Consider the following 15,235-nt stretch of genomic DNA (forward strand, 5'->3'; position numbering starts at 1 on the left):
GGGCACCCTAGGGGGCACTACAGTGGACTTTATAAAATGCTCTGACCATTGCTCCCTTACCTTGTGCTGAGCCCCCCAAAACCCACTACCCCTGTACAGCACTATCATAGTCCTTACGGGTGAAGGGGCACCTATATGTGGGTACAGTGGGTATCTGGTGAGTTTTTGAGGGCTCACAGTTTCCTCCACAAGTGTAACAGGTAAGGGGGATGTAAAAGCTTGGGTACACCTGTCTGCAGTGCACTGCACCCACCACTAGACCTGCATGCTGTTCTAATTGACCTGAGTATAACATCTGAGGGTGGCATAAAGGCTGGCAAGTAATGCTTTTCATCACATTTTGGGGGGGTGGGAGGGGGTTAGTGACCACTGGGGTAATAAGGGGAGGGCATCCCTGAGTTATTTAGGGCACCTTTTTTGTGCCTTATTCATTATAAAAACAGGTCTAGCTCAAAACATTTTAGTTTTAGTCCTGGACTGTTTTGTTCCATTATGGCTGAAAAATGTCTGTCTTAGGAACGCCCAAGTCCTGGCCTGAACATGCCCCTGACATGCCCCCTTGAGATTTGGATGCACTTCTGACGGACTTAACATAGTAGATGACGGCAGAAAAAGACCTGCACGGTCCATCCAGTCTGCCCAACAAGATAAACTCATATGTGCTACTTTTTGTGTATACCTTACCTTGATTTGTACCTGTCCTTTTCAGAGTACAGACCATATAAGTCTGCCCAGCACTATCCCCGCCTCCCAACCACCAGCCCCGCCTCCCACCACTGGTTCTGGCACAGACCGTATGTCTGCCCAGCACCATCCCTGCCTCCCGCCACCGGCTCTGGCACAGACCGTATAAGTCTGCCCAGCACCATCCCCGCCTCCCACCACCGGCTCTGTCACCCAATCTCGGCTAAGCTCCTTAGGATCCATTCCTTCTGAACAGGATTCCTTTATGTTTATCCCATGCATGTTTGAATTCCGTTACCGTTTTCATTTTCATTTCATAGAAAAAGGTCAAAAAACAGAATTTGAAAATACTGATCTGGACACTTGTGAGAAAAATGTTCAAATGTTGCTTTATGCCACTTTTTAGATGTTTTTCTGTTTTGAAAATGAGCCCAATAATGTCTTATATTCCTCCACTATCTATTTAGTTCAAGATGGATTACAACGGAAAGAAACCAAACCCAATATGTCTGGGAATTATAATACCAAAACAAATAGCCTAAATGATCACTTAACATTCACTCATTGCTTTGCCACAAATAGTCCTGCTCTAAAGAACCTGAAACCCCTTCTCTGAAAAGAGAAAATTTTTCAGATTTTTCCTAAATGACAGATAGTATTGGCACCATCACAAAAATAGAGGTAAAGAATTCCAGATAGTAGCCATTTGATATTGAAGTGATAGAGAGAAATGTTTCACTGATTTTAGATTAGTAACAGTTGGAAACCACAAAAGAAACTGATTCTGCATGCTAGCTCTATGTAACAGCACCACTAGGTCTGTCATATAAGAGGGAGCATCACCGGATAAGATTTTAAATACCATCAGGCTCACCTTAAAGTGAACATAGGTCATAATTGGGAACCAGTGGATCTTTAAATAATAGCTCCTGACTGAATCATATCTTGACAAACCAAAAATCAGTCTGATAGCCATATTGTGCATAATTTGTAAGTGGTCAATTACAGTTTTAGAACATCCAATCAAGACAAGATTACAATAATTGAATCTAGATAATATGAATGATTGGACGACCACTCTAAAAGTGTCTATAGAAAAATATGTTTTAATAGCCTTAAGTTTTCTAAGGACAAAATATATTTTTTTTTCAGTACCGAAGATACATGTTGTTCCATTGTTAGTAAGTTATCCAGTTCTACGTCTAAGATTTTCAAATGCAAATCTAATGAAAACATAATCCCACCTATCATAAAATGCTACATGTATCTTATGTCATCACTGGACCTTAAGCAAAGGAACTTAGTTTTCTCCTTGTTTAATTTCAGAAGGAGAGTGGAAATCCAAGAATCTATTACTTTCATACACAGCTGAATACAAGACAAAGTTTCTACCCAGGACGAAGAACATGATAAAAGTACAGTTATACTGCCTGCATAAATGAAGTGCACAAATTTGAATTGGTCTAATAATATACCCAATGTTCTCATTAATAAATTAAATAACACAGGGGAGAGAGGAGAGCCCTGTGGAACTCCACACTGAGTGCCCTCCATTTATCAGGCAATACTTCTTCCTTTTTAACCACCCCCTCCTAGAATAATCAGGGTAAATGGGCTATTAGAAAACTGTCCATTTTCCGTACTGGAAAATGTACCTCCTGTGGTTTCTGAGTTTTTGTGGTTATCAAGACCTGCTGTTTTGCTTTACTGCAGGTGCTCTTTTAAAATCCCAGAAGAGGTTGCCCAAGGCAACTACCCAGTCCTGCCTAATGATGGGGATGGCCCTGTATGTTCCTGGTTAGCAGATCTTTCTTGGCCCCAGAGTTTTGCAGGCATGCAGTGTCCCTTGATGAAGTCAGTGCCTATCTTGGATCTCCTGCCCTTTATAATCCTCCCACATTGCAGTCCAAAATTTGAAGGATGCAAATCGTCAGAAGCGAACAGGTGACACACACTCCAACAAGTCCACAGAGCCTCCCACACACTCCATTTTGGCTGCTAAATGTATGTAACCCTACTGTACTTCCAGTTCAGACTGGGAGGGAATGCATGAAGCCATCATACACCCCATAACCTCCAGAGGCATGGCTGTTGCAGTTGCATTGATGACTATGAAGTTAATTGTATAAAGGATGTTAAGCACAGCTTGTTTCAATATTGATCTGCACACCAAAAAATTAATCGCTAAAAGTTACATACCGTAGTCAATCAATGGCAGGGACAGTTGGAATCCTTTGCGATGTCTGAATTTTTTTTCTCCTGCCATAAGTCACTCGTGTGATGTTGTCTGTCGGTGAGATAAGTTCACTTTTGGGCGTCTTTTGAGTTTGGATGAAGGAAAATACAGTCTTCTAGGGTCTTAGCTCTATGAAACTCACAGCGCCAAATCCTGATCGGCCAAGTCCAAACAAAATCCAGTCACATACTGGTTTAGTTCTGTAAAACAAAAATTGATTTACAGGTGAATTCTTTTGATGGGGGGGGGGGGGGGCCTGAGCCCAAAGTATGTGTGTGGGGGTCCATTTTGCTCCACCTCCCTGTGTCTTTCCGCCCTCGCCACAACCCCACATACCTGGGCTGATGGGATTCTCCAAGCTCTGCCAGCAGAAGCCTTCCTATGGTGATATTTGGTACCACGCTCCTGCCCTGATTTCCTGCTCCAAGGCACATGCTGTGTTTTAGTAAAATTGAGCATGCACAAAGCTTGCGGAAGCTCAGTTTCATTAAAAACCAGTATGCGCACAGGAGAGCAGGAAGTAGGGCAGGCAGTGCAGCGGTAAATATCACTGCAGGAAAACTTTTGCTGGCAGGGCTTGGGGACCCCGCCAGCTGAATCTGCAAACTTTGAGAGGGCCTGACCCCAAATTGAGAGGCCCAGGCCCTCAAGGTCCCCCCCTCCCCATGGCTATGCCATACTGGAAACGACAGGGCCAATATTCAAAGCCATTTAACTGGCCAGAAACAGCTCCTGGGCGGTTAAATGCCTTGAATGGGTTTAACCGCTGATATTCAGCAGCAGTTAACCAGTTAGTGCCACTGAATATCACTACAGACTTCTAAACTCAAAGCTGGTTATTTTGTGGATTGTCCGTGGGCAGATTCGACAATTATGTGGTTAAGGGCCAATATTCAGCACTTAACTGCCTAAGGGCTCCTTTTACTAAGTGGCGGTAAGCCCAACGCGAGCTTACCGCTCGCTATACAGGAAGTACCTCTGGGCTACCGCAGCAGCCTGGCAGTACTTCCCAGTCCTAGTGTGCCGTCATTTCTGGCGGTGTAGCACCGGAGTGTATCCGGCAGTAACCGAGCAGCGCCACGTGCTGCCCGGTTACCACCAGGTTAATACGGGAGCCCTTACCACCACCTCAATGGGTGGCGGTAAGGGCTCCCCCCCCCCCAAATGGCCGTGCAGCAAGTGTTTCCTGTCAGAAAGCTAGACTTCCCTTTTACCAGCTGCAGTAAGAAGGGGCCTCAGCACGCATGTAAAACATGCGCCAATGCAAGAGCTGGCCTCCTTTTGCTGCAGCTTGGTTAAAGGGGCCCTAACTTTCTGTTTATTTAAAACTTGATATACCGTTCACCCATACTGGACCAGAGAGGTTTACAAAACAAGGTCAAACATGAAGTGGAGGAGTGGCCTAGTGGTTAGGGTGGTGGACTTTGGTCCTGGGGAATTGAGGAACTGAGTTTGATTCCCTGCACAGGCAGCTCCTTGTGACTCTGGGCAAGTCACTTAACCCTCCATTGCCCCATGTAAGCCACATTGAGCCTGCCATGAGTGGGAAAGCACGGGATACAAATGTAACAAAAAAAAGAAAGAAATGGAACTCCATAAATCAATAGGATAGACCTACCTCAAATGTACAAGATCACATTCATTCTTCCATATAGTCAATACTATAAATACAGTGAGAACACACTGATGGACTGTTCAGTCTTCCTACCCCCCTCCCCAAGCTACAGATTGAAAGACTGCTTAAAGAAGTAAGTTTTCAATAGAGCTTTGCATTTATTTATTAGGATTTATTTACCGCCATTTTGAAGGAATTCACTCAAGACGGTGTACAATAAGAATAAAATCAAATGTGAGCAACAGACAATTACAGCAGAAAAATATTCAAATAACAACAGAAAGTATAGCATAGTACATTAATTTCTTACAGTTTACCTCCCCACGAATTTCCCTTGGCAGGCCATTCCAGAGTGCTGGGAAGAAGTATAGATGGAGAAAAGAAGAGGTCCCAAGACAGAGCCCTGAGGTACACCAACTGATAGTGGAATAGATGTGGAGGAGGCTCCATCAGAGTATACAGTAAAAGTGTGATGACTGTTTATTGATGGACTTTGATGGAGGAATCACAGACTTACCTTGTCTTCTGGATTGTTGCCTTTGTTTTGGAGTTACTACATTTGTCTTGAACTATTAAAAGAAGGAGAATGGACTATCCAGTGCTACTGGCCAATCCTGGGAACAGAGCTGTACCTGGGAGAGAAAGATTGACAAGGATACTTGTCCCACACCTTCGGGTGGGCAGCAGTGTGATAAGGATAATCGCCCCATACCTTCGGGTGGGCTGTGGCTTGAGGATACTCAGCCCACACCTTTGGGTGGGCAACAGTGTGACAATATTGGGCTCATTTTCGAAAGAGGACATCCATCTTTCGACATAAATCGGAAGATGGATGTCCTTCTCCCAGGGACGTCCAAATCGGTATAATTGAAACCTGATTTAGGACGTCTCCAACTGCACTCCATCGCAAGGACAGCCAAAGTTCAAGGGGGTGTGTGGGAGGCATAGCGAAGGCGGGACTTGGGCATGCCTAACACTTGGACGTCTTTGACCCATAATCGAAAAAACAAGGACATCCCTGATGAACACTTGGACATTTTCACCCGGACCTGTTTTTCTTATGACTAAGGCACAAAAAGATGCCTGAAATGACCAGATGACCACCGGAGAGAATCGGGGATGCCCTCCCGTTACTCCCCCAGTGGCCACTAACCCCCTCCCACCCTCAAAAAACATATTTCAAAATATTTCGTGCCAGCCTCAGATGTCATATTCAGGTCCATGACAGCGCATGCAGGTCCCAGGAGCAGTTTTAGTGGGTACTGCAGTGCACTTCAGACAGGCGGACCCAGGCCCATACCCCCCTTACTGTGCCATTTGTGGAGGGAACAGCGAGCTCTCCAAAAACACCACAAACCCACTGTACCCATATATAGGTGCCCCCTTCACCCGTAAGGGCTATGGTAGTGGTGTACAGTTCTGGGTAGTGGGGTTTGGGGGGCTCAGCACACAAGGTAAGGGAGCTATGTACCTGGGAGCAATTTCTGAAGTCCACTGCAATGCCCCCTAGGGTGCCCGGTTGGTGTCCTGGCTTGTCAGGGGGACCAATGCACAACAAATGCTGGCTTCTCCCACGACCAAATGGCTTGCATTTGGCCGTTTTTGACATGGATGTCTTTGGTTTCCAGAATCGCCGAAAGTCAGAAACATCCATGTCTAGGGACGACCAAATCTAGGGACATCCAAATTTAAGGATTTGGACGTCTCTGATGGTATTTTCGAAACAAAAGATGGACGTCCATCTTGTTTTGAAAATACGGGTTTCCCTGCCCCTGGATTTTGCCATTTTGCAAGGACGTCCAAATCGCAACTTGGACGTCCCTTTCGAAAATGCCCCTCCACGTCACTCTACTCTTCAGTGGAACACAGGATTTGATGTGAAAGGTAATGGTAGCAGAGCCACTTGATCATAACTGGCTTTGTGGAGACCATAGAGGAGTGTAAGTTATCTGACATTCTTTCAGTGTTGTGTGATATTGAGTTACTAGTAATTAGTTACTGTAATCAATAAAGTAGTTAACTACTTATTTACTATCCTAGTAACTGCAATTAATTACTTTTGAAGAGTAACTAGCACAACACTGCATTCTCTGATATCTGAGCACTGATGGGCAAGTTTCTCCTTATGATATTATTTTCCATATGGGGTATAACAATAATGATATAAATACAAAGAAAGCTACCATTTTGTATTGCTCATTTAATTTGCAAAACAATACAATACACTGATCATTCCAGATCTATATTGCTGGGATAAATTGCATGAAAATCTCAGGCTTTGAGATGGTAAATCTTCATTCTTTGGGATGGACTGGACCACCCTTAACGTCTCAGAGATAGTAAAAAGCGTCAGCCCTCCTTTCAGGTACAAACTCCAAAGCAGGACTTCAGAGATCTACAGTATCGTATGAATATTGCTTTAAAGAGCCCCCTCTCATCTTAATGGCTCCCTTTTATGCCTTCCTTTGCACACCCGTGTCTTTAACCAAGCGCAGAAATTAAAATTATTGTCATCTACACGGCACCTACAGAAACAACTCAGTGTAGTACTAGTAAAAAAGAACCGCCCCGCCTAGCAATGCCTTTTAATACAAGACAGGCAGACAGTACACTGGAATGCAGTTAGGTAACAGTGTGCCCGCTCAAAACCCGCCCTTTCTATACTCCCACTGGCCTGCCAGCCAATCACAGCAGAAGGGCAGTTTCAAGGTACCCCTTGTAGAGCTGTGGACTGCAAAAACAAAGCTTACTTTTTGCAAATAAAACAAAGAAGAAAAAGAAAAAGGTTTTTTTTTTTAAAGAAAAGATCCACGTTTGCCTTACCCTGAACCCTTTTGCCCGCATTGCATAGCACAGCCAGATCGGGGATACAGGAAAACGCCGATTTCTGGTTCGGAAGGGCTGCCGGGGATGGGTTGTTTATCTATAGTAGGGGGATCTTGAAACCGTCCATGTCCCATTTCCTCTGTTGTTTTGCTTCTGTAGCTTGGATTCTCCATGTTGGACCAACTGTAAGACGGGGACCTGCCTTTTGCAAAATCCAACGCCCCCCCTTTCCAAGAGCGAGGTTTTTTTTTTTCTTCGATTTGATTTTGCAGAATAAGGAAGGGGGAGGGGGACTAAGTGGGGGAAATTGAATAAGCCCAACAGAGAGAGACAGGACCAGCCCTGGATCTGTAGCTCTTAGATGGACAGAAGTTCTATCATCTCTCAAGTGCAGAAGCAAGAAGCGTTTGTGCTTTCAAAACAAGGTAGGAAAAAAATAAGTTTCAAAGTTGTGCAGGAAGAAAAGTCCATGTCTTTCTGAAATGTCAGTCTGCCCCTACCTCCCCTCTTGATTTACTGTGAGTCCCATGCTTTCCATCTCATTTTTCCCAAACATCCAGCATGTCAAAATGCTCACCCCAAGTTCCTAGCATAAATCGGAGAATATGTTATTGCAAAAGTCTCTACTTGGTTTCCTAAGGCTTTATCTATGCATCTATTTTGGAAGTTACTCTTACGTGCATTACAAATGTCACTATTCACCCCTCAATTAATTATGAAAGTTGATGCATTATAAAAAATAAAGTGGAATCGTTGGGTCGTCGTATCCCAAATATTGCTATTCAAATAATGAGTTTGCATGCAATTGTGTGTATATATCTACATATGATATTTGTAATGATAAAAAATGTAATATAAGAAATATGTTTAATAGCTCATACCCGGTTTGTTGAAAGATCCGCCTACTATCATAAAATGGTATAACTTTTTTTTTTCGAAATAAGAAAACATCATTATCTCCTACTTGTTGTATTTTGACTTGTTTGTGCAGTATTCCAATTCCAAAATTTACTTGGGGGGGTGGGTGGGGAGGGAGAAAAAAAAAAGAGCACAATTCCGTGTTCTGTTCCAAATGTTTGATTTCAGCTGTAAACATGCATCTGAAGTTTGTAGAAGTGTGCTTAGACAGATTTTGGATCTCGACCAGAAGAAAATAACTTGCAATTCGCAATCAGAGTTTTCTGTGACAGAAACTTTTCGTTTATTCCCAGTGCTGCACCTATTATTGGTCAACATGAAAAGTTAGCCTAGGTGGGCACCTGGCATGGTGGGTGTTGCTTCTTACCCATGATTTTCTCAGGCTTTATGGCTAAAACTAGTTCCATATAGCATGTTTTGCTGGAAGAATAAAACGCAAACAACCAACCAGCCTCGTGAATTTTTGTTTTCTGTTGCTCAGTGCGTTAATATTTTTATGTGTGTGTATGTGCTGTTGACAACCAGAGAATAAGGGTTTGTTTTTCTGGCGTTTTGCCCTCACGGAAAAGGCTACGGAATTAAAGTGGGTGGAGACTATTTATGGAAATTGATGATTAATAAACTTAATATCCTCATTTGGAAAATGGCAGCGTTTCTGAATGGAGTAATTGTATTTTTTTTATTATAAATGCCAAATCCTCACGTGGTTATGAAAGAGAAAGTTGGGGCAGTGTCAGCTCTTGAGTTAATGTCTGGTATCTGTTGCTTTTTCAGTTCCACAGGCTTGTGGGTATCTAAATTCTTTGTAATCCCCAATACCTTCACTTCCCAAGAATTGGCAAACCTGGTGATTTACAATCCAATAATCCCAACATTTTATTCCACCTCTTGTTTGGGGGGTGGGGGGAAGCAAGGTATGTGAAATATATACAGGTTTCCCCAGTTTAATTTAAAAAAAAGGACTTTCTTGTACTGTCTAAATTATGAATTCAAAGAAATACCAGGTGCATTTTTAGTGTTTGAAAAAATGTTTGTAGAAGTTTAAAAAAAAACAGTATTGTTTCCTAGAACACATCAGAATAAAAAAAAGTGATGAAAATGAGATATGGGGTGAAAATCCACTGCTCCAAATTGTGACTAAGTCTTTAGCCCTTGTACAGGTGTCATGTGGGGTCTGCATGATTTGCAATCTCAAATCACAGAAATATGAACTGGAAAAATGGTTAAGGATTTTAGTGAGTCCTCTAATATTCTTGTGTGCTGTAAAATTCATAGCATTATTTCTTTCCCTCCAATCTCCCTTATAAAATTGCTGCCTGTCCAGTGATGTCCAGATAAGAGACTGGATTTGAAGGAGTAGTAGATATTCAGCCAGCAGCGATGAGTGTTTTTTTTAGCCAGGCCATGTCCAGGAACTGGTATTGAATATCCGAGTTTAAGCGGTTAGCCACCCGTTATGTAGTTAATTGTGATATTCAGCACTTAACCGCCTAAGCGACACTGCATAAAGGTAGGACTGTGTTTTATGTGGTCTGATTTGACTGCTTAATGTAGACAGTTAAGTACTGAATATTAACCACATAAGTGCTGACTCCGCCCCCAGACCGTCCACAAAATAGTTAACTTTCAGCTTAGTATTCTGTGGCAAGGAGGTTTGATTAACAGGAGACAGCGTGATGTCACAGAACTGAAGTCTGTCCACCCAAGGAGGTTTTCATTCTCCTCAAGTCAGCCATCGCCATCTTGGTACACTCAAACCAACCTAATTGATAGAGCGACAAGCTCCACCTACTGGCTTCAGGCCAAATAGTGGACCAAGCACTCTCCTGCCATCTCTTGTTAATCAAACCTCTTGGTCTGTGGTGATATTCAGCGGCAATAATTGTTTAAGTGCTGCTGAATATCAGTGGATAACCCCACACAAACAATTTAACTGCCCAGGAGTGTCTCCTGACTGCTTAAATTGCTTTGATTATCGACTGGAAAATTATCTGAAATAAGGTTTTATCCCTTTAAACTCCCCCTTTAGCTTAAATGTCTTTTCTTATTCCTCTCACCCAGGACATTTGTTTTTTGTTTTGATTTTTTTTCTTTTAAAGTTTTTAGGGGCCCTTTTACTACAGCTTAGCATGCACTAAGTGCCACATGGCCCATAGGTCTAAAATAAGATGAGCTTTAGTAACAGAGTTCCTTAGTCTGGTGGCCTTTTTTTTCCCTGAAAGGAGGAAGGCAGATGGTCCCATAGGATCCAGACCAGCAAATAGGTGAACAAACCAAAATGCATACTGAGATGATCCAACAGAACAGGAGGGGTGTACAGTGACTCAGCCAAGTTTCGCCTTGAATAGGGCTGCCTCAGGGGCATAAATACCAAACCGGTATGAAACAACTGCAAGCACCAAGCAGGACCTGTGTCTGTGAGGGAGAGAGACAGATTTATAAAAATTGGTGTTGGCAGTTTGTTCATCTATTCACTTTTCTTTCCCTGAGCATTCCTGTTTTGTTCTCAGTTGCTGCCCAGTGTAACTGTAATATCCCCATACCCATCCTCTCACTGCTGTTTAGGTAGGAGAACCTAGATTCTATAATGAAGAACGAGCCGAGAAGTGACCATATTTAAAGTTAATCTTTAATCATTCCTGGAAGCCTTTTCCTACCTATTCTTAAAATAAAATGTAAGTGTGAAATCATTTCTTGAATTACATCCAAAAAACTGTGTTTGCTAATTTTTTGGGTCACTGAGTGACTCCTGGACTTGTAGTAGAAGTCGAACCCTGGTCTGATCTTGGAGCCACCGTAGCATAGTTCAAACAAACCTACAGAAGTTTGAAGCGTGTGGGATGCTGTCTGTTTCCATTCTAAACTTGTTGGTTGTGGAGGATAAGACTTTGATGGTTATATAGCTAAGGCTTTGGGGTAGATGCCACAGTACAGAATATGAAATCCACAAATTCTGTTGAAGGAACGTTGAGGCATGAGTGACTGGGACTTTGCTTCCATGTTTGTGGTTGCCTGAGTTGTTTTGTGGAGCTGAAACAGCTCCTGTGTGAGAGGAGGATAACTTGAGCTTGGCCTGGGGTGGGGGAGGAGGAAGAGTCTTTTCATCTGGCACAGAGGTTTCCTTGTTTGCCTTCTTACTGGCTTCCCTCTTTGGACATTTTTTATTTTTATTTTTTTGCAAAGGTTTGACCTGAACTGTGGGTACAGAAAAGACTAAGGAGAGGCCCCTGGGCAGAAGTGATCACCATTTTAACTTGTCAGACTCAGTAGAATGGAAGATTTCCACACCTCATCAGCATAATAAGGTCTTTTGAAACGAGCAAGTGTCAAAGCCATGATGAGGGGACAAACCCCTCGCCTGAGCTCTTAACCCTCCCCACAATTAAGGATAGAAATGCAGGCAGCAAATTTTCCTGCCAGCTGTCCTTTTAAGCCACTTTCTACTTCTAGAAAGAAACACATCTAAATTCTTCTTAAACAGCTTGTGCGTTTGGGCTCTCTCTGCCTCCTAAGCATTTCTCCTCTGGGAGCTGCAGTAATCCAGGCTTAACTTGTCTTATCTATTTTTCTGCACTCCTTTATTTTCCCCAATCTGTTTTCATACTGTTAAGCAACTCTCACATTGTGTAAACAACTTTTAGTGAAAACATTTTAGAATTGAGGTAATGTAAAAGCTGTTTTTCACCAACTTTTAATTTCTATGGTGAAGGGAGTAGGGGACTGGTATCCCCCAGATGGCCATAATATGGCATTGATCCTGGCAGCTGCCCCCATCCGCCCGGTGGAGGGGTGAAGCGGCCCAATAGGGGTCTGAGGTTTATTTTTGAAAAGTGTAGTAAGTAGGGTGGGGGGGGGGGGGGGTAGAGAGGAGGAGTGGCCTAGTGGTTAGGGTGGTGGACTTTGGTCCTGGGGAACTGAGGAACTGAGTTCAATTCCCACTTCAGGCACAGGCAGCTCCTTGTGACTCTGGGTAAGTCACTTAACCCTCCATTGCCCCATGTAAGCCACATTGAGCCTGCCATGAGTGGGAAAGTGCAGGGTACAAATGTAACAAAAATAGAGAGGAGGATGTCTGAGCAGCTGGGGGATTGGTGTGTGGCTCTGTGGGCTTGAGGCTTCAGAAATGCCTCAGGTTCCCTACAAGCTCCCTGATCCCAGCATGTGTTTATTTAGTTAATGGTTGTGTGATATCTCACAGTGGCAGAAACCAGAGCTTAATAGGTTATCTTATAAGGCTGATGTGAAGGAATAGGCAACAGAAGTGAGATGCAGCCTTGGGAAGGAGGGACGCAGAGGCAGGTCTGGGTTGGGGGGAGGTGGAGTGGTGGATGGCCTGCTTAGTTGGCTGGTAACCTCTGAAATCTTGGTGCTTGAAAGCAGTTAGCCCATGGGGCTGCGGCAGAGTGATGTCCCAGATACCAGCGTGATAGGGGGAGCCATGGGAATGGATTGGGGCTCTGCTGGATATGATATTGGCCATTGTAAAGACTCAGAGTATGTTGACCGAAGAAACTGTGGCCCAAACATCATGTGTGTGATGTGGTTTTGTGCCCTCAGATGGGTAGGTTAAAAGGCAGGGAGACAGGGATTATTACTGCTCGCCGGAAGAATATTAGCCTTATCCCTCTCTTCAATTAACTTTCAGACTCCTCTCTTCCTCCGCTGAGATTTTACCCTACACAAAGAGTTTTTTCATATGTTGGACCATTTTTATGGAATTCTTGGTTGCTCTGTTTTTCTGATCTTTCTTATTACAATTTTCGTAACGTTTTGAAGACTATTGTTTCAACAGTATTATAGTTGATTTATTACATAATGTAGGTATTTTGTATGAGGCATGGCTATGATTTTATTGAAAACCGCCTTGACACAATAGTATGTGGTGGTATATCAAATTTAATAAATCCAGTCCAATCCAGTTCTCGTGGCCATAGGAGCCGACTCTGTGGGTGCTGTGGGTGCTTGAGCACCCCCAATATTGAGAAAATTCCTTGTATGTGTCTACGGAAGGGTTATTTCCACTGGGCTTAGCACCCCCAATAATTTTGAAAAGTTGGCTCCTATGCTCGTGGCAATCCTGTAAAATCGCGGATTTGGACACTACACTTTAAGATATTAAACTTTGTATGTATACCTCTGCCCACCCTCCCCATAGCTAAAAGAACATGACAGTTCTTTTGTGACTGTCAAGGCCCATTGTTTGCTTTGACAGCTTCTTTATGCCGCCCCTTGGAAGCTGCTGCCCTAGGCAACCACCTAGTCTTGTATAAATGGTTCAGCTGGCCCTGCCTATATTATGGGTAATTTGCTTCTTGCATTTTGATTTGCTAGATAAATGTAGGATAACAGATATACGTAGCTAAGTAAATATTTTACAAGCAGAAGTTGCTCTTGCTAAAGAGAATCAGGAACCACAGAACAAGGAACCAGTAGTGGGAATCACTAGAACCAGCCTTGCAGCAGGCCTCCCCTACAAGCACCAGAGTTAACCATCAAGGGCCCTGTTTACTAAGCTGTGCTATAGGTGCGCTAGGGTTTTTAGCACGCGCTAATGCTAGAGACACTCATATATTCCTATAGGTGTCTTTAGCATTAGCACATGCTAATTTTTAGCGCATGCTAAAAACGGTAGCGTACCTTAATAAACAGGGCCTCAAGTGTTTTACTTCAGTTTCAAATTCTGGGCATTTAAATTCTAATAAATGGAGTGCTAATTTGCAGAAAATCCCCAGGGCAGATAAGGTAGGTGCGGAAATTGTTTGTGGATCTGAAAAAAATAAAATAAAAACAAGCAAAACCCAATAAAATGGTAAATGTGATGCTCTGTAGACTCTAGTCTAGAGATTTTCAAAAACAAAAAAGTGTAGAAAACTTTTTTTTGAGGGGGAGGGGGTAACTGTTTTTGAGGTTTCTAGAGTCTGTAGAGATTTATCCTCCTGAGGCTTTTTATACTTTATTTTTGGACCTAAAAGCTTCCTATATGAAATATATATATTTTTTTATTTGTACCCCATGCTTTCCCACTCTTGGCAGGCTCAATGTGGCTTAGGTACTTATTTGTACCCGGGGGAATGGAGGGTTAAGTGACTTGCCCAGGGTCACAAGGAGCTGCCTGTGCCTGCAGTGGGAATGGAACCCAGTTCCCCAGGACCAAAGTCCACCACTCTAACCACTAGGCCACTCCTCCATTATTATTTATTCATCATTTAAATTTTCAACCAATAAATCTCTTGTACAGAAAAGTATAGCTATCCAACATAATCTGATTAAAAGAAAAAGAAACATTTCTTATCATTAAAGATATCCACTAAGGTATCTTAACTCGTCCAGAATTTTGATCCTAGATGAAATCTTTAGTGTTTTCTTATAAGGAGATTACGTATGAGAGATCCAACATTTAGAAAAGTTGCTTTATTTATTGCAATCCATTTGTTTTTAAAATCAGCTTATTTTTGTGTTGTTTACCTGTTGGAGGTGAAGGATATCCGGTGGAGAGATATCTTGAAGCTGTTAATTAAAAGTAATATAATGTTGAAGTGTGATTTTTCTGCAGACACAGTTCCACGTAATTACGTTTCTCTGGTGCTTCACTTGCGGGTTTGCTTTTTGTGTGTGGTTGGTTGTACTTTTCAGTGAGGTGCACGAACTGATTTCTCATGTCGCCTGTTTCACAGAGGTAGTACTAGATGTGTTCTTTGGTGCCTGCTGGACCTGTTCCAGCATGAAAATAAGGCATAAATAGAAGTGCAGGGGTGGAGTGTCATTTCTAATGCTGTCACTGAAGGTCAACAGCAGGGCCGTTTACTGTTAAATTGACAAAAGAGCTAATTGAATCATACAAGTTAGGACCTGGAGAGAGATTTGTTTTGTGTGTTGGTTTCTCAACTCAAACTTTGATGACTGAGCATCTGCTTATTTTTTTGCTGACTTTATATTTTTACTGTTGATATATTTAT

At 42.7% G+C, this 15,235-nt stretch overlaps 1 protein-coding gene across 1 annotated transcript in view; it reads left to right on the plus strand.

Moving 5' to 3' along the window:
* Nucleotides 1-7,407: 7,407 nt before the first annotated feature.
* CTDSP2 (CTD small phosphatase 2) overlaps nucleotides 7,408-15,235 on the plus strand; it is an 87,408-nt gene continuing 79,580 nt past the window's right edge. Inside the window, exon 1 of the mRNA XM_030198298.1 lies at nucleotides 7,408-7,786. Coding sequence (XP_030054158.1) covers nucleotides 7,723-7,786 — 64 coding nt within the window. The 5' untranslated portion in view covers nucleotides 7,408-7,722. The remainder of the gene's footprint in view (nucleotides 7,787-15,235) is intronic.

Source organism: Microcaecilia unicolor, chromosome 3 (assembly GCF_901765095.1).
Source record: "Microcaecilia unicolor chromosome 3, aMicUni1.1, whole genome shotgun sequence".
Taxonomy (NCBI): Eukaryota; Metazoa; Chordata; class Amphibia; order Gymnophiona; family Siphonopidae; genus Microcaecilia; species Microcaecilia unicolor.